The sequence below is a fragment of the Falco rusticolus genome, chromosome 5 (assembly GCF_015220075.1).
Source record: "Falco rusticolus isolate bFalRus1 chromosome 5, bFalRus1.pri, whole genome shotgun sequence".
Classification (NCBI taxonomy): domain Eukaryota; kingdom Metazoa; phylum Chordata; class Aves; order Falconiformes; family Falconidae; genus Falco; species Falco rusticolus.
Genome location: NC_051191.1, coordinates 15,642,610 through 15,665,398, shown reverse-complemented (window position 1 = coordinate 15,665,398; position 22,789 = coordinate 15,642,610). Strand labels below are relative to the sequence as shown.

The 22,789-nt window shown below is 36.7% G+C and overlaps 1 protein-coding gene across 1 annotated transcript in view; it reads left to right on the top strand.

Annotated features, from left to right (window-relative positions):
• KMT2E (lysine methyltransferase 2E (inactive)) overlaps positions 1-22,789 on the top strand; it is a 62,593-nt gene that overhangs the window by 13,711 nt on the left and 26,093 nt on the right. Inside the window, 7 exon segments of the mRNA XM_037387415.1 lie at positions 4,172-4,356; positions 12,215-12,326; positions 12,659-12,888; positions 14,614-14,694; positions 15,633-15,691; positions 20,671-20,843; positions 22,073-22,111. Coding sequence (XP_037243312.1) covers positions 4,286-4,356; positions 12,215-12,326; positions 12,659-12,888; positions 14,614-14,694; positions 15,633-15,691; positions 20,671-20,843; positions 22,073-22,111 — 765 coding nt within the window. The 5' untranslated portion in view covers positions 4,172-4,285.

Genomic DNA, 22,789 nt, shown 5'->3' with positions numbered 1-22,789 from the left:
TATTTTCTGTTGTTTAGTGCTTAAGTGATGTCATTTGTATGGAGTCACACAAATGAGTAATTTGCAATGTATTGTGCTCTTATACTTCTGCTAGAGCATGATTAATTTAAAAAAATGATTGTGGTATCATAAAATGGATGATGAGAAGTATGGTGAAGCTTCAAATATTGTAGACTTGATATGGCTATTAAGTCAAAAAGCTCCTATGTATTTTCTAGAGGGAAAAAAACACTGCCAGAGAAAATGTAAACCAATGTGACTGAATGGTAGAAGTGTGGTAAGTTTCTTGCAGGAGGTTGATTTCGTGCAAGATAAATGCTTTAACCAGGTTGAACAAGAAGTGTTTTTGTTTTTTAAGATGAAAATTACATTATTAAGGCAAGATAAGCTTTTTTTAACTGCACCTAAATAAAAGCAAAAATTCTTCAAATAAGGAATGTGTTTTAATATGGAAAGCTGGGCTGGTAGGGTGATAATGCAGAAAATCTTACGGATCTTAAGGAATGGCCAAAATTTTGTCAAAGCTTACAGTGTCTTATCACTGAAAGAATAGTGGGCCCTAACAAAATGGGAGGTCCTCTGATGCCGAGATTAAGCTACAGTACGTGAGCAACTTTGCCCAATAAAGAGTTGATCGTTGAACGCTGGAGGACAGTTTTTACGTAGTGCCTTTTAACTATATGACTTTGAAATTAACCAGAGAAACCAGCATGATCTTGCTGACTTTCGAATTATCATAGTGCTTGAAGACAGACTTTCTTAAATATTAAATTGTGTATAATCTGCTTGGATTGTAGGAAGACAACTTCTCAGCACCCTTCCTTCCAGTCCTTCTGGCCAGTTATTTAAAGGAAGTGCACCTATGAAAACAGTTTCTTAGAAGGCCACGGGTGACAGGTTGTCAGAGGCCTGAAATAGATGGGTACTTGCAGAGATTGGGAAGTACCATATTATGATAGCAGATAGTATTTTATGACTCATCTAAAATACCAAGCTTCAAAGGATAAGCAGTCACTTTTTAAGATGGAGAAGGAAGAAAGTTCTCCAGGGTTACGTTATTTTCTGTTCCGAACTTTCAAATTTTTGTAGTATAATCCAATAAATGACAATATTTTAGTGTGTCATGGCAATACTTCTGGTTCTGACATGACAGAAGATAATTATTTTCCTTCATCCCAGGTCTGACATCACTGTGTGTTCGTCATTGGATGGCCTATAAGGTCACAGTTCTGTTAATAAGTGAGCATAGTGTAATGACTTTATCCTGCGTCTCCCCCTACCCCTATTCTGCCCTATTGCAAGAATTGGTTGAGGGTGGCTACTCAAATAGTGAGCTGTGTTTGTTTGAAATAACTTGTCTGTGTAGGTATTGCGAGCTGGTGACTGCCTACATTCTTCCATACTTAACTATAGGCAGAGGAAAAGCATTCGAGGGTTTTGTGCATGTGTGTGTTGTCAAGACCTGAAATCTTAAGGTGGTAAAAAATGATGAGGTAGCATTACAATCATGTTCTGCTTCCTTTTAGATGAAACAACTGTTTAACACTGTTTTGCCAAAGTCTTTGATTTTACTTGGCATAGATTAGTCTCAGAATTTGTGGGTGAATTCTGACTAAGGATGTATTTCAACAGCTGACAGTAGGGTAAGAAGTTTGTCTTGGCTCTGTTGTTCCTCCCCCCCCCCCCCCCTTTTTTTTTTCTTACAAGAGTGGTGATGTATTTGCTTGGTCAGAGATAATGGCATCTATTGTGCCATGCATTAGCAATTAATAGCCTGCCTATACATAGCTCTTTTCTTTTTCCACATCAAAAGAAAAAAGCATCCCCAAATTTCACTTGATTTTCAGATTTGGTAACAACATCTTTCTGTGTTGCCAATGAAGGTCACTTGAATATGTGATGATTGGGTAACCTTAGTTGCTTTATATAAGTTTGTAGATGTGCTAGCCCATGAGGCAACTGTCGAAGGCAGGTTCTTCACTTCCATCAGTCTCCTGGGCATTTTTGTGTATGGAAGTTTCCAGTTGTTCCTTTGCTTGGTCAGAAGCGTTTCAAGAACACTCGATTAAGAAAAATCACACCACCACCAGGAACAGTTTTAAGTGCAAAAAATGTGTAAGTGCAGATCTTGATGATCTCAGGCAGTATGTCTTTCAGACCTACTTTGAAACACACTGAAACTGTTCTTCAGAATTCTATAATAAGCATAAAATAAAATCTCTGTTATGCTAATGATTTGTTAGCGTCGGTGAAACTGCCGTTGGTAGTGGAACAACCTTTAGCCTGTGATAGCCAATTTACCTGTACTAAAGAAGTTGATGGTTTCCTTTCAATTATTGGGTAGAAATTAATATAAATGTTTTACTTTTTCAGAAGAGAACTAAATGATAAACTGATGTTTCCTGTAAGTTGTAGATGAGGCCATTCAAGGTTCTACCCTATGAGTAAACTATATGGTGGCAGAATGAGTGCTCACTTAAACTGTAAGAGGTGCTTGGGGTTTCTTTTATGCCTGCTACTAAAACTCTATACCTGCTTTTGGTGTAACATGTATTTCTTGCTGCTTATTCTTGAAAATAGTGTGTGTTTTCCTTAATTTTATGCATTTAACAGTTGTGGTATTCATTAAGAAAATGCTCAGTGTTTAAATGAGGAAAGCAAGATACCCCAACAGCTAGTTGGCCTGATTGCTTTCCAGTTCATTGTATTTTGTTACTCGTGTAATGGGACCAAAACACAACCTCTGCTGTCTAGAGGGAGTATGAACTGTAGAAGGTTTAGGCACTTTAAGAGCATGCCAAGATGTTTGATGTTAATTGCCAGCCTTCAGTAGTGAGATAAAATTTAAGAAGTTAGATGAAGATTTGCTGCCAGTTCATACCTTAGAAATGCCCTGTTGATGCCACTTATCATCCTGAAGATGCCAGCTTTATCGATACGAAGAGCAAATTCAGATTTAAGTCCACAATGTTTTCCTGGAGTCCTCCAATTTTTCACTGGAGGCTCGTTACTTTTTTTGTTTGCAATCTAGTGTTTGGCAAGGGTGAGTGTGTTAAAATAAGTTGATCTCAAAACTGTTGGGCTTTTGTAAACTGCAGCTAAGATACTACACTTCTGTCAGGTGGGAGGAGTGTATTAGGCACTGTATGTGCTTCATGCAAAGTGGTCTCTGTTCTTGCAATTTTGACATTTTGGAAGGAGTTTGCAGTTACTTATTATGCAAATATTGAAGATGGGGGTATTTTCCTTCAATTATCTAGTCACCGGTGGAATACCTTGTGTATATTAGGCTATAAAAATGCATCAGTTTACTAATCTGTGAACACAGGTATCTGAGGTGCTGTGTACCTCTCATACTTGGTTGAGTGTTCTGTCCTACTTGGCAAGAGGAGTGGGAGACTAGCAGTAACTGCCATACAGGTAGGATTGGTGTATTGACTTGTGTGAGTCAAGCAGACTGTAGCTTTGCTCTACAATTAAACTACTTCCGATTCTTTTTGGTTTACTACTTAAGAAAAAAGTCTTGTAAAATTGGCACCTGATGGGTATAGTATCTTCTGATGGTGATCTATTGAAATGAGGTGGAAATTGTTTCATGCCATTATTGTGAATCATTAGAATGATTTTGGTTTAAAAAATACCGAATGGAAGCTGTGACACTTTTCTTTTGACATCCTTGGTTTGTATTGTAGATACTGAAAGTTGTGTGTGGTGGGATTTTTTTGTTTGTTTTTTAAAGTGCAAAACAAAAGTGACCTAAGAAATACTTGAAAAATTCTGTAACCAGGCTTCTATTCAAATGTACAGCAGTTGAGCTCAGACAACATAGAGCAGTAAGCAAATGTACTTTACATCTAGTAAGTCTGCCTTAAAGTCAGTCTTTGTCACCTCCCTGAATGTGAATATTTTCATCGCTAATTTAAATGATGATATTTTTGTCAGTTTGTAATATTTCAGGCATCATCACATGCTTAGAATAAGTGTATTTGAAGTTAACTTTTAAAGATGATTGAATATTTTCTCTTTGCTTCTGCAAAATAAAACTAATGAAATTACTGCAACAGTGATTATTTTTTTTCTTTGTGATGTAGAATTGCCTGGTTTTAAAATGAACTGACCCAGTCTTCTGCCTTTTTTTTTTTTTTTTTTTTTTCTTTTCTTCTTTTAACAGGGTTTGTGGATGCACTTAGATGTTTGCAATGAGCACTGTGGCTGGCATGCCCCAGTGTTTTGGATACCAATGCATAGGACTCCGTAGTAATCGAATTTATCAGAAACGAACGTCATGAGCATAGTGATCCCATTGGGGGTTGACACAGCAGATACTTCTTATTTGGAAATGGCTGCAGGCTCAGAGTAAGTATGTGAACATAATTTGTAAGTTTTCCTTTTCAGTGCTGCTTTTAAATTTATTTTTTTCCCCAGTGACTTGTGTTTTTTTTTTTTTTTTATACCAGTGGAGAGGATTTAGGATTCAATAAAACGAAGCAGACTCCCAATACTTAAATAACTGTCACTTGATTCTGAAGTCAGTTTATTCCTCTTTGGGGAGAGCAAAGAAGAGAAGCTAAACTGTTATACCAATGCATATTTTCCTTGCTTATCAGACTGAGAAATACAGATGCTGCCAGTTTTGCTCTTGTTGCTTAGAATACTTTGCCTTTTAACTCTATGAAAAAAATATTTTGATTTCCCATGTTGGAAAGGTGAACTCATTTGGTGTGGCAAACTGCAAGAAAGTGGTAGTAATTAAGACAAAGATGCCTTTATGAAGGTTGAAGACTTCGCTTAATTGTCTAATGCTATGTCTTCCCAAAGTTATTTTATATTGAAGAGCTAGCAGAAATTCACTTGTTAATAATTCATTTCAGTTAGTAACTTTATATAAAGGATTACAAAGAGCTAATGAAATCCTGAATTCAAGAAACTCTTCCTTTGCATTAAATAAGCCATAGTGGATTTCTGTGTTTGGCAGCGGGTGAGGGGCAGGTGGGGGTGTTTTGTGGTTTTTCATTTGTTTTGGGAGGGGATTGTTTGTGGGTTTTGGTGTGTTGGGGTTTTTTGTGGGTGGTTTTTTTTTCCCCTCTAGTGGTGTCTGTATCTGTAGAGTATTGATAGGCTAGCGTTCATCTCTGACTGGAGGTTTTTTCTGTCAGACATACATCTTTCCATGTGTATAGTATCAAGCTGGCTGTTGAATGTTACGAGAGGAGAAATAGCATTTTGGACAGCTTGGTTCTTGGAGAGGTGAAGGACCAAGGCGGTATTGTAACTTTCACCAGTGTACATAGGTACATGATTCCCTTGATGTCTATATATTTCAGACAGGTTTTTTTTCCTCCATTTTTCTGTTGCTTTTGCATTAATGGAATATATGACGATGAGTTTCTTGGGAAGAGATGTGTGTCAAAAGATTCTAAAGTTTAAAGATGAAGAGAGTTTGTATAAGCCACAGTCAACCTTGACTACTACTTTACATACACATACAGAAAAAATGCCCAGTTCATGTCTTAGATCTAACTAAAAATGTTAAATTCATCATTTATATTAAATTGACTTTTTGGGATTTGTTTTTTGGTTTGGTGTTACTCTTTGCCTTCCTCTGAACCTTTCTGTGGTAATGTTAAAGGCTTTCCCCATCTTTGGTTACCACAAAAATAATGTGCTTGGTTTAGATACTGAAACAATCAATTAGACTTATTTTACATACATGTTTGAAATTTTTCATAGATCAAAAATAAACTTCATAAAGTGGTCCTTCATTTAATGGATGCATTGAATAACTAACAGGAATTTAAATAGTTTATACACAGTCTTTGCTGGAGAGTGTGTGCTAAGTAATATTATTCCATTTAAGGAGCAAATGGCTTTCCTTCCAGACTTTGAAGGAATCATTATGCATTTTAAGCAGAACTCGTGAACAGTTCTTAAAAGGGCTGTCTCTCTCCTATGCTTTCACTTATATATGAGGCTATTCTAACTTTGTGCCGTTCATCTGAAAAAAATCAAGCATTTGCAATTTGAAGCTTCTTGTCATATCAGTTTTTTAAAGTTTTTGTTGATCTCTCATATCATGAACACAGGTTTTCTTGGTGCAGGATATTTTTTAACTTGAGTGACCCATTCACAGCTCTTCCCATTATCTTTTCCTGTGGTTTTCTTTTATGTTTGGAGAAGGTCATGATACCTGAGGTTACTGACATTCCTTGCAGACAGAGCATGTTATGCTGAAGTTAAAATAAATAAATATAGTTGTTAGTATAAACAAGATAGTTAATTGTGTTATTTGCTTGATACTGTGGCATAGCAACCCAGTTAGGAACTGCTTTTCCTCAGATATTAAGTGACTGTTGCCAATTAGATTAGTTCTTATCATCTCTGCCAAACTTACGCTGAAAAATGTGTAGTTGCATGATTGACTTATGCTGACTTAAAAGCCATGTCACTGTCTAAAGAAGCGTGACACAAAGGTGTGTCCCTAACCTACCAGCTTACACAGATTTACATGGGTTTTGTATGTTTTCTTCCAAAGGGTAGTGTGCTGGATATCAATTGTATTGATAGTAATCATAGATTGTCTTTTAGCAAGTTCTGGGGTTTTCCCAAGAGGGAGGAGTTGGAGTTTCTTCGCTGTGACTGATAGGTCTGATACTGCTTCATCAGTTGCTGAAGCATGGGGGTATGGCAAACCTGATCATGTAGGGAAACTCTTACCTTAGTGCAGTCTCTTAGTGCTTGGAGATTTTTCCCTTATGCTTCAAACTAAGGGATAAGCCTGTTAAAAAGTTACAAGTAAGGGTACTTAATGTGATTGCATAGTTTCACATATTTTAATAATTGTAGGGAATAGCTTTGTGGAGAATAACTCCTATTAAAAAGTTTGAATGTCTCAAAAATTGGTTGAAATAGTCTGTCTCTTGTTATTTGTACCTAAGTGAGCTCTCCAGCGGTGGATTATTTTTGTAGTGCCATAGTAGTCGGAACACACAAGTATTTTGCCTCCATTTGTAAGGGGCTTACTGAAGATGAATATGCATGACTTCTTACTGTTAAAGACCTTATAACAGTAAGCACAGCCAGCCATTTTGGAAGGTTTAGAATGCACTTCCTGACTTGAGAAGAGAGCATTAGTCTAGCTTAGAGCATGAGTATAAGTTGCGCACTGGGAAATGCCATTGATGGTACTGCTCTCCTCTTTAATATCTGCATATGTTTTGTAGAGAGAAGGCCTGTATAATGAATCCAACAACCACAGTATATGGGTCATTCTATTGAGCTCAATGTCCAGGAGAAAAGTTTATGAACATTATTGTAGTCTTAAATGAAAACTACCCTCCCATGACTGTTTCTGAAACAGGGATTATTTTTTTTATTACTGTTTTTTAAAGTATTTTAAGACAATGGGAAGCTTGCCTGTTTGTACACCAGTATCTGGTCAGCTTATAGTTTTAGGACCTGCTATGAAATGCTTAGGTAGCAGAACCCACTCTGTGGTAGAGTAGTAGTACCCGGTTCTTTGTGGTCTAGATAGCGAAGCCCATCACGTTTTTGATTAGGTGAAGTGTCTTGAAATAGAAAATACTGGTTTTCATACAAAATACATTCCTTTATCTGAGCTGACCTTCAGCCAGATACTGCTCAGGGCTGCTGGTGCAACAGGACAACAAACCTGAACTCCTTGAAAATGAGATCTGTCAAACTGGTGTATGGCAGATTGATGCTGCTGAAACATGCTTGGAAGCAAGAGGTTTCATTTGGAGTTCTGGCAAATGTTATCAGGAAGTATTACTAGCTAAGTTCTCATAACCTAAAGCTTGGATTTGCTTTTGGCACCTGCCTTTGAAAGTTTTAGTTTTAATGAGATTTTATTTCCCATTTGAGAATGTACATTTTTATAGAAGTGGTTGATGGCCCCAAATTCGAAGGACTGATTGTATTTCAGGTATTAGTCAAACTGCTTGCTGGGGTCTTTTTTTGTTTTCTTCCTTACTACATGGTCAGAAACAAAACAGTATTTAAAAGGAATGAGGTGGGGGAGATGAAACTTCTTAAAGTAGAAATTACTATTGCTTAGAATGCTTGATAGCCGATTCCCTTAATACAGGTTAACTATAGGCTTGCATGGAGTTTTGTAAACGATCTGATTCCATGTGTTTTATTTCATTTCTCACTAATGCCATCTGCTGGCTACACGCAGAACTTTTTCGGTTTGAAATTTGAAATATGAACGGTAGGAAATGAGCCAGAACATGAGGAGTTTCACTTGCAAAATGAAAATTATTTTAGGGGGTTTTAAAAAATATGGGTATCTTTGCTTTTTTTGATTAATTTGAGAAAATATTATGTTCCTATTTTCATATGAACATCTTGAGTCATTGCAGCCCAAGAGCATGGGAGAAGGTTTTTTTGTGGTGCTTTTTACTTTGTTCCTTGTGAATATTTTGCAGTTTCGAATTGCTAACTGAAAAACTTAACAAATACATGTGATGTTTTAGCAAGATATCATGGTCAGTTTATCATGGTAATTTGTTTATCTTGGGGCATAATACTAAGATTTTGGTCTAACTTCAAATACACTATATTGTAATACTGACATTTCAGTTTTGATAAAACTAAAAATGCCATAAATATCTCCCTTAGTTAGACACTTAAGTGTGCATTTGCTTGAGGTGAAGCTGAAAAATGTGGTGTGCTCAGAAGGCTGACAAGCTTAGTACCTCAGTCTGTTAAAGAACTGGCTTATGTTCAAAAATACAAGAAGGGAAACCTCATAGTATTTCAGATCTGAACGCTTATGCTTTTTCTTCCTGAAAACTTGATTTTTGGGATGCTCTTAAGAATGCCAATGGTGAGATTAGGGTAGGTGTCTATAATACAGTAGTTAGTGCCTTGCTACTTGAGTACAAAATTTCTTACAAAGCCATTTTTAAATTAAGTGCTATCTCATGCTTTAATCAGCTGTACAATGAAATAGTTTACCAAGGGGTATTCCTTCACAAAACTTGATTTTTGAGATGCTTATCTAAGAGCAAGGCCTTGACCTTTGGACAAATGATAGTATAGAGGTGTATGTTTTCTCTTTAAGGTGAGGGTCATGCACATGGTGGGTGGAAGGCAGGGAACAAGGAGTTCAGTGCAGGGCATATTAAAGCGTTGGCAGACCTGTCTGCCAAAGCTAGAAGGTTTTCTGTAGTTGTGTGAGAAATCATAGTCATTCTGTACTGCTTATGGGATGAATATCACTTTTCTATTGACTGTAAAGGAAACCTGTGATGATTAATTCCTAGCTTCAGTAAATGTTCCACCATGTCCTTCCCATATTTCTCTTCTCTTCTGCACAGTATTGCCCACCCTGGTCTAGCATTTGAGTGGGTAAATGGAACAGTGAGTTACATTCAAAGCTCTGGTGATTATCTGTTATAAGAAGTACCTGTGGCTCCCCTGGATACACATTTGAAAAAAAGTTTTTCTGAAAGCTGATTCTGCTCTAATTTTGTATTTGTTAAAACTTATAATACAAAGGTTTAATTGCCTTTGCGTTGCGTAATTTTCTCCCACCCTTTTTCTGGCTTTCCTTGCTCAGATGAAGCTGTGCTTTTTGCTTTTAACCCTGTACTCTGAATCTGGTCTATAAGTGTTAAAATGGTTGGGGGTAAATACATTTATTTTAAGTATTTTGGTTTTGGAAGATTAATACTTCTGCTTCCCACAGCTGTTATGCCTCTAAATACTAAACTTGGTTTCTCTTAAGTGGTTTATAAATTGCTGGAGTAGGTAGAAATGGATTCAGGGAGTGTATTGTCTTGCCACACCTTTTTAATTTTTGTAGTCAGTAGATGAAATAACGCATGACCTCTTTTTTTAGGACATTGCCATTCTGGTATCTTTCACTGAATTCTCCCATATTTAAGTAGCTGGTATTTAGGTCGTGTTAATATTTATTTTTAATGAAGGAAATTCTCCTAAATTAATTGTGGCATTGTTGAAGGATGGATTATACCTGAATTCTGCACACTGTTCTGTATCAGTAAGCCTTCCTGCTCTGAAAACTGAGTTATTTTCGGTATAGTGAAGCAAACAAGACTGAGGTTGAGCACTGAATGTGTCGTAGATAAGAGTAGCTGTGCTGCTGCTTGTCCCATTCAGTAAATGTTGAAGTATAGCAGTAGAAGGAATACAGTGGTCAAGACCCTCTTGAACCATAATTTCTGTCCTAGCTATGATGGATAGATAGGTAAATGCCTCGTTCATTGGCATTTTGATTGGCTAGATCATTAGAGGGATTAACTGCATGACATTAATGGTGTATGATTACTGCATAAATCATCATGTCAGTAAATGCATAATGGCAAATCTGTTGGAAAGGCACAGCTTTTCCAACTTTGTATGGATTTTCTTACAGTCATGGGTTAAATGAACCTGGTAAATTCTGGGCTGCTTCTAGAAGATAGTTCCAACAAGCTCTGAATAAAATTATTTTCAGTTGAGAAGTGGTGTAAGAGAGTAAATACAGATTTTTCTGCGTTTAGAAGGCAACGAAGGGCAAGTGTCATCAGAGTTGGTTTTTGTCTAATGCCAGTCAGAAGTTGTATTTCTAACATCAGTACTTTGATTTGTGCACTTGCGTGTTTGCTCACTAGAAAAAAATGCAGCTGGTGACTGTTAGACATGAATGTTTTTAAAAAGATGTTTTTTCTTTGGACTCTAGAAACCAAAGTCTTCACCCAATAGTGTTTTTTAACTAGTGTTTCTTTTATTGTGTAGTAACCTCACATGGGGAAAAGCCAGTAAGAAGTGGGCCATCAAAAACATTAGTAGGACACTTTCAAGTCGATGTGAAAATACTGTATGTTATTTTCAGAAAGCTAATGATTAATTATACTCTTACAGAAAGTGTTACCAACAAATCTAAGTTGCTGGTGTCCTTTTAAATCAAACTAGTATCACTTCACAGCGTAACAAAAAAGCCTCTATTTAGTATCTCAACGTCTTAAGAAAAAAACCTGGTATCTATTTTAACTTAAGATTCAGAAATACCAACTTCATTAAAAAATCAATTCAAGGAATTATTGAGATATTTCTGAGGGGAAGTAGACTTCATACATAATAAAACTGCAAATGGGAAAAGTGAAACGGGCTTGATTTGAGATGCAAGTCAAAAGCCACTTCTGTTTTAGGTATTGATATATTCCCCTGCCTTCCAATGTTAAAAAAAAAGAAAAAAAATGTAAAAAAAAAAAGAAAAGAAAAAAGAGAAAGAAAAAGTTACTGGGTCCATTTAGAAGTTTGTCCTAGTGTGATTGAATCTTATGATGCAATGAAAAAACTAGAATTTACTGACCACAAGTGTGTCTCAGTCATGTGTGTGCTTGCATGCACACGTGAATGTTACTGCTGAGGAAAGGTGGTGAAGGTATACTAGTGCTTTAAAAGATCTTCCTATTTTGGTATTCCTTTATCTTTCTTGTCTTTGGTGGCATGGTTTAGTGCATATAAAACCATAATTTATATATTAAAAAGACACTGCCTTTCACTCCAAAACCACCTCTTGCAATTTTTTATCTCTTTTTTTTTTTTTTCCCTTTAAAGATAAATGCATACGCTGCCTTTAATTTTTCCCTAGTTGGGATTCCTGTTTGTAGAAACAGTGCTCTGCTGCCTTGTGGGCTGGTTCGTGCTGGTGGCGTGTGAACGTCGCCACTAGATGTCATTGCAGAATTGGGTGGGATTGGTGGTAGTGCAGGGCTGTATCTGGTCTGCAGCTCTCTGAACTACTGCTTCTATCTTTTGTCATAATTAAGCTGAAGTCCTTTCTGCAGCCTCTGTTACAACTCTCTAGACTTGGGTGTACAGACTGATGACTCCCTGATGAAGTGTTCTAACATGCTTTCCTGTTCCAGTGATTCAGCATGTGCCTTTTTTTTTTTTTTTTTTTTTGGAGAAAAAGTTCTAGCTCTATAGAGGTCTGAGTTCTGCCACTCTGGAAGCTTCATTTTAAATGAAAGGAGGAGGTTGGGTTTCCTTTTTTTTTTCTGGTTAGTTTTGTGGGTTTTTTGAGGGAGCTGTTGGGGGCAGGGGTTGTTTCCTCCCTCCCCTTTTGTATGCTCCTTTAAAACAGGATCAGCAGGCAATTAATGATAAGTTGTGCAAGAAATACCTATAATTTATTAATACAAAGTACATAATTGCATTTCTTCTGTCTTTTGCCTTGCAGACCAGAATCTGTAGAAGCTAGCCCTGTGGTAGTTGAAAAATCGAACAGTTATCCGCACCAGTTGTATACCAGCAGCTCGCATTCACACAGTTACATTGGTTTGCCCTATGCAGTAAGTTTCATGCTAAATATTCTGTATAAAATGGGTTATGTAAAATCTGCTGTTCTTAACTGCAAAAACTGATTCATGCTTACATTTTTATATCTTACTGGGAGTTGGGTAGGTTGGCTCAAGATGGTTGGTTAGAAGTAGAATGCAGAACACAATGCATTTACATGTAAAAACATGTTGAGGAGGTAGAAAACAAGAATGACTAGATTTTAAACTATTAATAAAAATAAGTCTCTGAAGTTCTTTACAGAGTGAATTTTTACACTCTGGCTTTAATAACCATCAGCATATGAACATTTAAGAGCTATAACTATCTTTCAACAAACATCTAGGACCATAACTATGGTGCTCGGCCTCCTCCAACGCCTCCAGCTTCTCCTCCTCCATCAGTGCTTATAAGCAAGAATGAAGTAGGCATATTTACCACTCCCAACTTTGATGAAACCTCCAGTGCTACTACCATCAGTACGTCAGAGGATGGAAGCTATGGAACTGATATTACCAGATGCATTTGTGGCTTTACACATGATGATGGATATATGATCTGTTGTGACAAATGCAGGTAACGAATACTAAAATAATTTAAAAGGTAAAAATTACTTAAAAGTTAAAGCTGCATTGAAAGGAAATGTAATTAAATGGTGTTTTAATTATGTTGAGTCATAGGAAGTTTCCTTCCATCAAAGCAGTGTTTGAAGGTTGTATGGCTTGTTGGTTGGTTGGTTAAGGCCAGTGAGTGTTTTATACTTGTTTCCAGTCTGCCTTGACTACTTGTGTTAATTTGTTCATGCCTTGACTTGTGCCTTGTTGTTTAGTAAGAGTATCTTTTTCCTCTCTTAAAAAGGAGATCACTTTGGAATTTTGTCCAAGTTATTTGTTAGTATGGTAAAATAAAGGCCTAGGGGTTGGTTCTTAATCTGCATATACTGAGTAGCAGAGCATCTTTGTAAGTTATGTATATGTAAATCAAGTAACTTGCAGGATGCAAAATAATCTGAAAGAAATTTCTCACATACTGGTTTCTCTGTGCATGATCTTTCTGATAAGAACTCTTAATTTTCAAAGGACATAGTTTTAAGAATTGCATTAACTATGGAAGGACTAACCTAGATTCTTACTGGAGAAGCTGAAGTTAAATGTTTAAACTTCTGTGTTCATGCTTAAGCACCTGCTTGTCATAGTAAAGTAAGCAGGTGCTATCGGACTTCGAAAAAATGACTTGGGAACAAGTCTTATGTTTCTGGACTTTACTCAGTATTAACCTGTATTTTTACATTCAATGTGTTTAACAAATGCTGCTGAATTTTAGATCGTTGTGTATTTCTAAAATGATGGTTAGAGGTAATTAAAACAGTAATTTGAGCTGCATGATTCCATCTGCTTACGTAACAAGCTTGCTTGTAGCTCCATTGCTGAAAGAACATCTTAATAAGCTTCAATATGAGGGAAAATGTTATCAGAATCAAGGACCATCAATAATGAGTAACAATCAGCACTTGGGTAGGGTCTGCTTATTTTGAAGAAGAGATTCTTTGTGAGGAGTTCAAGAGAGTTGTGATAAATTCACATGTGGGAAGATAATGATTTCTGCATCCCAGTTCCTTCTAGCAATGTGGGAATGAGCAGAAACTACTGTCCTAGGTTAGCTTTCAGTCCAGCAAGCACCCTCCCTTCCCAGATTGTGGGAACCAGTTAAAGCTCTTCCTATGCTGCGTGGCAGTGCTACCAGTCATGTGGGGTGTGTGTATGCAATCCATATGTTTATATGTTCTGTCAAAACATACAAGTAAATAAAACCATATATTTGTATATATTTTCATATAGAAAAATAAAAATAGTATTTTATGCATATATTTATAAAAGGAAATGGAATCCTTTTGTTTAAAAACAATGCTCCTGTTACAATGTAAAGCATAAGTCTTGTTGCTGAGGGTATTTGTCTCGATCTTGTTCTCTATTGTGATAATTTGCCATTTTTTATTTCCAGTGTTAGAGAAAAATTTCCAAGAGGGAAATGAGTCTAAAGAAGCAGAGAGACACCGGGAGACAGCAACAAGATTGGAATTACAGTGATCAGTGGAATAGAAAATCAGCTAGCAGAGTGGTGGCGAAGACAGTGATTGAGATGTAGTTTTAGGCAGTATTCAATCTGAGTAAAGATCATGATGAAAAAAAAGACTGTCTCGCACTCTTTGTGTGTGTGTGTGTGTGTGTGTGTGTCTGTATTATGCACACGATTTTAAAAATTGTACTGAAAATTAAAAGTTTTTGGTTTTATTTTTTAAAGCGTCTGGCAGCACATTGACTGTATGGGGATTGACAGGCAGCATATTCCTGACATATATCTGTGTGAACGTTGTCAACCAAGGTGAGTAGTTTGGTTGATTGTGAACTCTAAATAACTAGAGACTATAAAAAGGGGAGGTACTGGAACAATCGACAGGGAAAAGCTTAACTTTTTGATGGAGGTGATCTTACTTTTCCCTTGTTCACAGTAGTTATTGTTTCACCTCGTGAGGCAGCACTCAGCAAAACAGCGGTGATTCCTGGATCTTTTCTCAGGCAGACTGATACATAGACGGGCCATTCCATATTTGTTTCATGGCTGTCATACATTGAGAACCCTTAACAATGGTGTTTTCAGGTCAGCTGCCCTACCAGTAGTTTTCAGTGTCTTTTGTTTTTATGGCCCCATTCCAATATGCTGCAGACCTCACTTCAAGGATTTCTTGCTCCGAAACGAGTATGTATTTGTATGCCTGCCCTCAAACTTAGTCATGACATGACAAGGAAGGCATTTTGTTCTGACTGTGTGGTAGGTAGATAATACCTGACATCATCGTTGTCCTGTGACATAAAGTGCTACTTGTTACTTACATTACAGATTGTTAATTAAACAGTGAATAAAGACATGTGCAGAATATTTTAATTCCCAATAAATTAATTTTTTATTTTTGACAATAGTTTGGACCTTGTTGTAGAGTATTTGTATCGTATTGTGACAATTGTGTAGAATCTGCAGGAAAATGGTTTAATGCCTGCTTACCTGTAATCTGCGGACTGTCAGTCTGTCTTCTGTGCTATCAAGTTTTCATTATATTTGAAGTGATTTGGATACTTGTATGCCTGTGCTTTGCATTAAAATAGAATGGAACAGTGCACAACTGATGTTTTTCTAAGTATCTAAACATGCAGCTGGTTTTGTTCTGTAATAGTCAATGGAAAATGGTAACTATGAAAAGGTTTGTTTTAATAAATTGATATGTAAGTGTGAGGAATGGAATAAAATCTCTTTTCTAATTTCAGGAGTTTAGATAAAGAAAGGGCAGTGCTGTTGCAACGAAGGAAAAGGGAAAATATGTCAGGTGAGCAAAGTTCAAAGATTTTTCCTTAGTAAAATTTCTAAAATTACATCAACTATAGATTTAAGAGTGTGTACATGGTTCCTGCAATTTTGATAGTCTTCAGTAGATAAGGTTCAGTAAATCAACTGATTTTTTTATCGACTTCATTGTTACTAAGATAACATTATATCAGAACCATTGCAGTCCCATGAGTTTTGCTAGTTGCCACTACTGCCTTTTTTCTTATCACAGTGGATTCAATCTTCAACCTGTTTGAACATTGTTAAAGTTTCATAATAATGAATGTGGCTTTTATAATAACAAGACTCCTTTGAGTAAGCTACTGAAGATAAGGTGGAAGAAAAAAATATTTCACAGCTCTGTAATTTTTATTCTTTCATAGTGTAGACTACTCATTTCCTTATACTAATCTCTTAAAATGACTCCATTGCAGGTGATATTCCTGTCTCTAAAAATTACATAATTGAGATTTAAAACAATCTATCATAGTTTTGAGAGGGAATCCTGATTCTTATTGGTTTGCTCTAGATTTAGGGGTGTATATTTGTATGGTTTTGGGTTTGTTTGACAAAAATTGCTAACCTTGGATAATACAATTGCATGATGTTTTGAGATTTTTTTTGGCTTTTGATAACTAGATGAAATGTGTATTGGAAGTACTTATTTCAGTCTCTATATTTTATGAAATTAGCTCTCCTGCTGTTTGTAGAATGTCAAAACCCAGCTGGCCTGACTTGTCAGGAGTTCTGTCCAGTAGTGTGCCCAGGTGGCCGAGAAGGCCAACGGCATCCTAGCTTCTATCAGAAACAGTGTGGCCAGTAGGACAAGGGAAGTGACTGTCCCCCTGTACTCAGCACTAGTGAGGCCATACCTCAAATATTCTGTTCCCTTTTCGGCCCTCACTACAAGAGGGATGTTGAGGTGCTGGAGCGTGTCCAGAGGACAGTGAAGCTGGGGAAGGGTCTGGAGCACAAGTCTTGTGAGGAGCGGCTGAGTGAACTGGGGCTGTTCAGCCTGCAGAAGAGGAGGCTCAGGAGGGACCTTACTGCTCTCAGCAGCTCCCTGACAGGAGGCTGTAGGCAGGTGGGGGTCAGTCTTTTCTCCCAGGTAACAAGTGACAGGACAGGAGGAAATGGCCTCAAGCTGTGCCGGGGAGGTTTAGACTGGATATTAGGAAACTTTCCTTCACTGAAAGGGTGGTGAAGCATTGGAATGGGCTGCCCAGGGAGGTGGTGGAATCACCATGCCTGGGGATGTTTAAAATACAAGTAGATGTGGTGCTTAGGGACATGCTTTAGCGGTGGACTTGGCAGTGCTGGGTTAACAGTTGGACTTGATGGTCTCAAAGGTCTTTCCAACCTAAGTGATTATGATATGAAAATGTGTTGTTGGTTTCCTGATTGACAGGTGGTGCTTTCAAGCTCTTAAAAAGTCATAATTTGGGAGGAAGTCATCCTCCTAAATTTAACGTGCTTTACTTTCAGATCATGTCTTTGAAATACTGGGGTATGTGCAAGAGTGTGTGCATTAAGATTTCTTTTTAAAAAAACATGTAGACAAGGTCCTGCTGCCTACTTCATATGCCTTCAGAAGGTTCTGAAGTATGATGTAGCCTAGAAGCGTGTGGGGCTTAATAGCGCTTCTCGGTGCAGTCAGTGCTTTCTGCTAATCACTGCTAAGCTGCATTAAGTCCCTTAAAGGCATTAATGACTGACTTAGAAAACCATGATAATTTTTGTTTTGTTTCAACAAAACCAGACTTAACTTTGTAAAGCTTTTGTTGACCGGGTAGATAATACAGATTATTATTTTTTTTCGGAATGTTGGAATTTATTTTTGCTGATTCTATTAAAATAATAGAACAAGTACATTTATAATGCATTTGGAGTTAATGAGTTTGCTAAGCGGTGTGATGTATTGTGAGGATGAACCTGAATTTACATCCAGGATAGGGGAATTTGATGACCCGAGCTATTTAAGTCATCTGTTAGGATTTGTAGCCACACTATGTGGTTATTTACTATAAACTTAAAGGAAGAGATAGTCAAAATCTTAGCAGGAGCTGAAGAGATTTTACCTTTGAAGTTAGTGTTCAGCCCTCCTTAATCCTAATGATCAGTCTTTTAAATCTGTTCTATGCATTCAGTAGGAAAAGAGATAATAAATGGTAAATCTTAAGTATCAAAACAGAGTAAAAAAATGTAAAAAATTAGTCTTAAGACTTAGCTGGTGCAGTATAATTACTGTGATTTATAATACATAATGTCGAATGTATGCTTACATCTCTACTTAATTTTTATTTTTTAATTTTTATTATATTTATTTATGATTTATTTATTATTTTTGTTTGGTTTTATTTAGCTAGTACATTTACTTGGCTTAAATGCACTTCTTGTATGTTGACTGATAATATATGTTTCAACCAGACTTAAAGTAATTCTGAGTATGGACTGTCTACCCTGAGACACTAGTAGAACTGGCCAGTTTTCATAATGATTCCAAATAGGAAAAGCAAAAGTGGCATCTGTTTTGATGTATCTGTTCAATGTTTTTAAGTATTCAACAGCTGCAGAATGTTACTTGTAACTTACTTAGCAATAAGTTACAGGTGTTTGATTAAAGGTAAGATTAGACTGTTTGGTTGGTTTTTGATGAGTAGGAGTGTGTGTATATATGTATGTATTTTTTTTCTTTAGGTTTATGTATAGTGGGACTTTTCACTTAGATATGAGTGTACTTTATGGTGTAATAGTTTTTATTGTTAAGATTTCTGAAGATAGCTGTTTTAGCCATGTTGCATCCAAATGTAAACAGTGGGAAGCAAGAAGTAGATCAGTTGGTTTGCCTCAAGAAAAGGGCTTTTAAGTGAACGTTTCACAATACAAAATTTTGTGAAAGTCTTGCGCTTTTATGCGTAACCACATCACCTTTTTTCCTGGCAGCATTTGTAGCCTGTTGTTCTGGGGCCTGTGGTTGTATGTGGTGGTGTTGGTTTTGTTGTTTTTTGTTTTGTTTTGTTTTTTTGTTCTGGGATGAAGGTGTAATTCTGTTGCGGCTTACTGTGCATTGGATTACTTGCTGTGGTTCAGTGGAGTGAGCACCTTTGTTAAGCCCCTACTCAGCAGTATCCTGGATCTTTTGGCCTTCATTTTTTTTATTTTGTTGCAGGGGGTGTGTGTGTGGTGTGGTGTTTATTTTGTTCTAAAGATACAGGATCTACATGTGTAACTTGTTCAAGGATGTTTCTTCAAGCTGTCTGGTCTTGAAATTGGTGCTGATGAAATCACTTGCTGCTTATGGGGAAATGAGTCTGGGCCCATAACTTCTTACGAAATTTGTAGAGTTTGTATCTTGCCTTCCAAGATGCAAAATCTTCCCTTAGTGTGCTCTACTGAGGCTCTTTACAGTGAAAGCAGGTTATGTAGGTTAGGAAGGAGTGTCTCAAAACAACTCTGTAATTATATGTTCAGTTTAGGTAATTATTCTTTACAGTAAGTTAGGACACAGTGTAGACAACAATTTTGAAATGTTGCTTCCCTAAGGAAGACTGTGTTGGGGGGTGGTGGTGTTTTGCCGTGACATAATGGTTCTGTAGGCACTAGTGTATGTACTACAAACACTGACAATTTCAAGAGGGCCTTGGGTGTGATTTCTCGGTCATTAGTTATTCTGCTCTTCGTTCTTCTTTGATTAGACATTTCTTCTTTCTATGTGGTTCTTTTAATGCTAGTTCAGAAAATAGTCCCAGCAGAGATAAACACTTCCAGAAAACATCATTGGTTCCTAATATATTAAGTATAATTATATACCTAATAAATTGTTCAAAAGAACAACCAAGATGGTAAAATTGGATTGGTTACTATGCACAGAAGAATCCTGTTAAGGAATGTTGTGAGCAAGGAAAATCCAGAGTAACCAGTAGCTGGAGTTCTTTATTTAGTAAAGAAGGTTTCAAGAATTAGGGCTTGAGTGCACTGATTAAGGCAACATCCTTCTGAGCACAGAAGAAGTGCTTTCTCTGCTCTCACATGAAGTATTTGTAAAGCCTGCTTTTATGCAGTTTCAGAAAAAGTCTTGCTTAGTGTAAAATGTATTTACTGAAGGCAGAATATTTGGAAAAGCTGCTAAAATCCAAGAAGCCTGTACTGAGGACATGTGAACAGCAGTTTCCTGTCTGTGCGCACCATCTCTCTTCCAATCATCCCCATACTTCACAGCCTTTTGTCTTGACAGAACTAGGGTAATCCTGTTCCAGGTCAGGAAATGTATTTGTCTGACATAAATGCTGATGTATGCTAAATTTCAGGCTTTGGCTTTTAGGTCTGTGGGTGCACAGCACAAAGAAAAAATATCTTGTCAGTTTGTGTATGATCTTGTTTTAACAAAATAAACTTCACATTTCTCTTTGCTGAGTAGTGGAATGTTACTGCTGTGGGATTTTGAGAAGAGAAGGCTTTTGGCTAAACTGACATATTTACCCTGAAAAAGGCACTTGATGCTGAGAATTGCAGCTGAAATAGTTGATTATGACTTACATGTGACTGATTAATAGGGCTTTACAAGAAATGCTGGGCAGTCATTAATTTTAATCCCATCTAGAATACAGTCATCTGAAAGAATTCTAAAGCTATATTACAAGTAAAAGCTATATATAAATGAATGAGTTAGGTTTTTTTTAACCATTTTTGTTCTGATTCTAATTTTGTTTATAATTGAATATGATAATGTAATTCCATTCTTTGGAAGGAATTAATCTGGTATCTTTTACTTATTTGGCGTTACAAACAAACGTCTGTTAATTACCAGCTTCTCATTGGTCATTCATTTTCATGCTGTTGCAACTGTGGGTGAATTTTGCATGTGAGTGCTTGAAGCGTTTGTCAGTATGCATTTTTATATTTTAAAAGCAGGCGTAGAGTAACTAGTGAATGTTCTTTCTGCAGTATTTGATTGTTTACAGGATGTTCTTTGTTTTAAAGATGGGGATACCAGCGCAACAGAGAGTGGTGATGAGGTTCCTGTGGAACTGTATACTGCTTTTCAACATACACCAACTACAATTACTTTAACTCCTACAAGAGTTACAAAAGTCAATGATAAGAAAAGGAAAAAAAGTGGAGAGAAAGAACAGAACATAGCAAAATGTAAAAAAGTAAGTGAATGTAATTTCTCCTTTTATAACTCTGTTACAGGTTATAGCTATGTGACATCTCTTACCAAGAGACACTGGTTTTAAAAATCAGGCTATTATTACTAATAATGTTTTACTACCTGGGTTTAGCTTGAAATGTAATACTCCGCGGTAAATGATACAGTCCTCCCTATCTGTTCCCCGCACCCTTGCTCTTAATTCAAGTTAATGTGTACTAGCCATGAAAGTTCAATTTTACAACTGAGGCAGAATTTGTAAGGAGGAATTGTGTTTACTGGACCACTAGGTATAGTTACAGATTGGGCAGAGCAAGCTTTGGGTGCCCAAAGAAGGATTCTCTGTCTGAAAGTTTTCAGTTGGGGTTCTTTTAGGTTCAGAAATACTTGCTGTCAGTTGTCCTGATGTGACTTCGTGCCGATTTATTTGGGTTGAAATTGTGTGGAACTGTACTGTCAGAAAGTTAGCTACTGAACTACTTGAGTAAAAAGGATATTGACATTATACTATTTAGCTATAGGTGTAAACAATGTAACACATGTGAAGACAAATATATTGAAGAAGTAAAGTGCATGGGATTTCCTAAACTTAACCAGTTCCTTTCTGCAGTTCAGTTTCACTGGCTTGGATGATAACTTAAAATTTAAGTCAGAATTAGTTATTGATACCTCTTTGGAAATCTTGACTAAAATGTTTCCTTTGAATGAATAGTTCCGAATGTAAATTTACTATCGCATTCTTCTGTTACCTCCCAACATTGTGTGAGATGTTTGAAAGAATTAAGATTCTGTTGTAGAATTACAAACTTTTTTCAGAAGTTAATGTTATGGGATGTCTGTGACACCTGCTTCCCTTTCCCCTCTTTCCATAAATCGTGAGTGGGCAATTTACAGGTTTATGTGATGGGCATGGGGTATTCTGTAAGTATCTTTTTAGTTTCTTTGCCTTGAGTTCTGAAATTCTAGAGTGATACTGTAACAGGGGAGAAAGGTAGTGGTACCTGGATGACTAGCTCTGACATCCAGTGTGTACTTAGCTTAGAATGCTGAATGGGTTTTTAGAACATGTGTTGTGAGATGTAACCTGTTGCCGCCTTGGGATTTCAATGTAGTTTGTTCTGTTGTTGCCTTCCATGTTTTATTGAAAAGCTGTTAATACATTAATAGATTTTGAATTACTTAAGAGATTTTTGCATGTCCTCCAAAGAAAATAAATACTTACTTTTGTTTCAGGCATTTCGAGAAGGATCCAGGAAATCTTCACGAGTAAAGGTAACATGATTTTGTTTGGGTTTTGTTTTAAACCTTAATTGTACCTTACTTAAATAACACGAAGCATCAAGAGTGCAGTTGGGGCTACACATTAAGCACTAAAATACTCTCAGTAAGAAATGTGCTACATACACGTTGTAGTAATTTTAAATTAAGGTATGAGCACTACATCTTTATGTCCTGGGAAGCTAACTGAAATAGTATAGTGTAAATTTTTATTCTGGGAATGCTTGGTTTTCAAGAGCCAGTGGAGGAATTAGGGCTTGTTTTTGCTATGCAAGGGAGTAAATTTGAGTGCACATCTTATTTGAACTTGGTAGCTTCAGCCTTTCATAGCTCTAAGCAGCAAAAGAACGAAGTGGCTATATTGCATTTCAAAGCTAAACTAGCGGTTCTGCTCTGTCATACCTCCATGTATTCATCTGGTGGGACTCTACTCACTAGTGCTGGCATAGTTTAAGGAATCATGTTGGGATGTCTGCTTTGTAATATTTAAGTGTTATAGCAGTCCTTAAATTGTCTGTGAGATAAAAATATGCATGGTTTGAAACTAGGTATCTCCCATAGTTTATTCATCCTTAGGATATATAGAAACAAGTGGGACACAATTTACATTTCAGCTTTATAAGATGTGACTTGCAAATAGTGAAGACACAACTGGGGAAGAAAATCTATTCT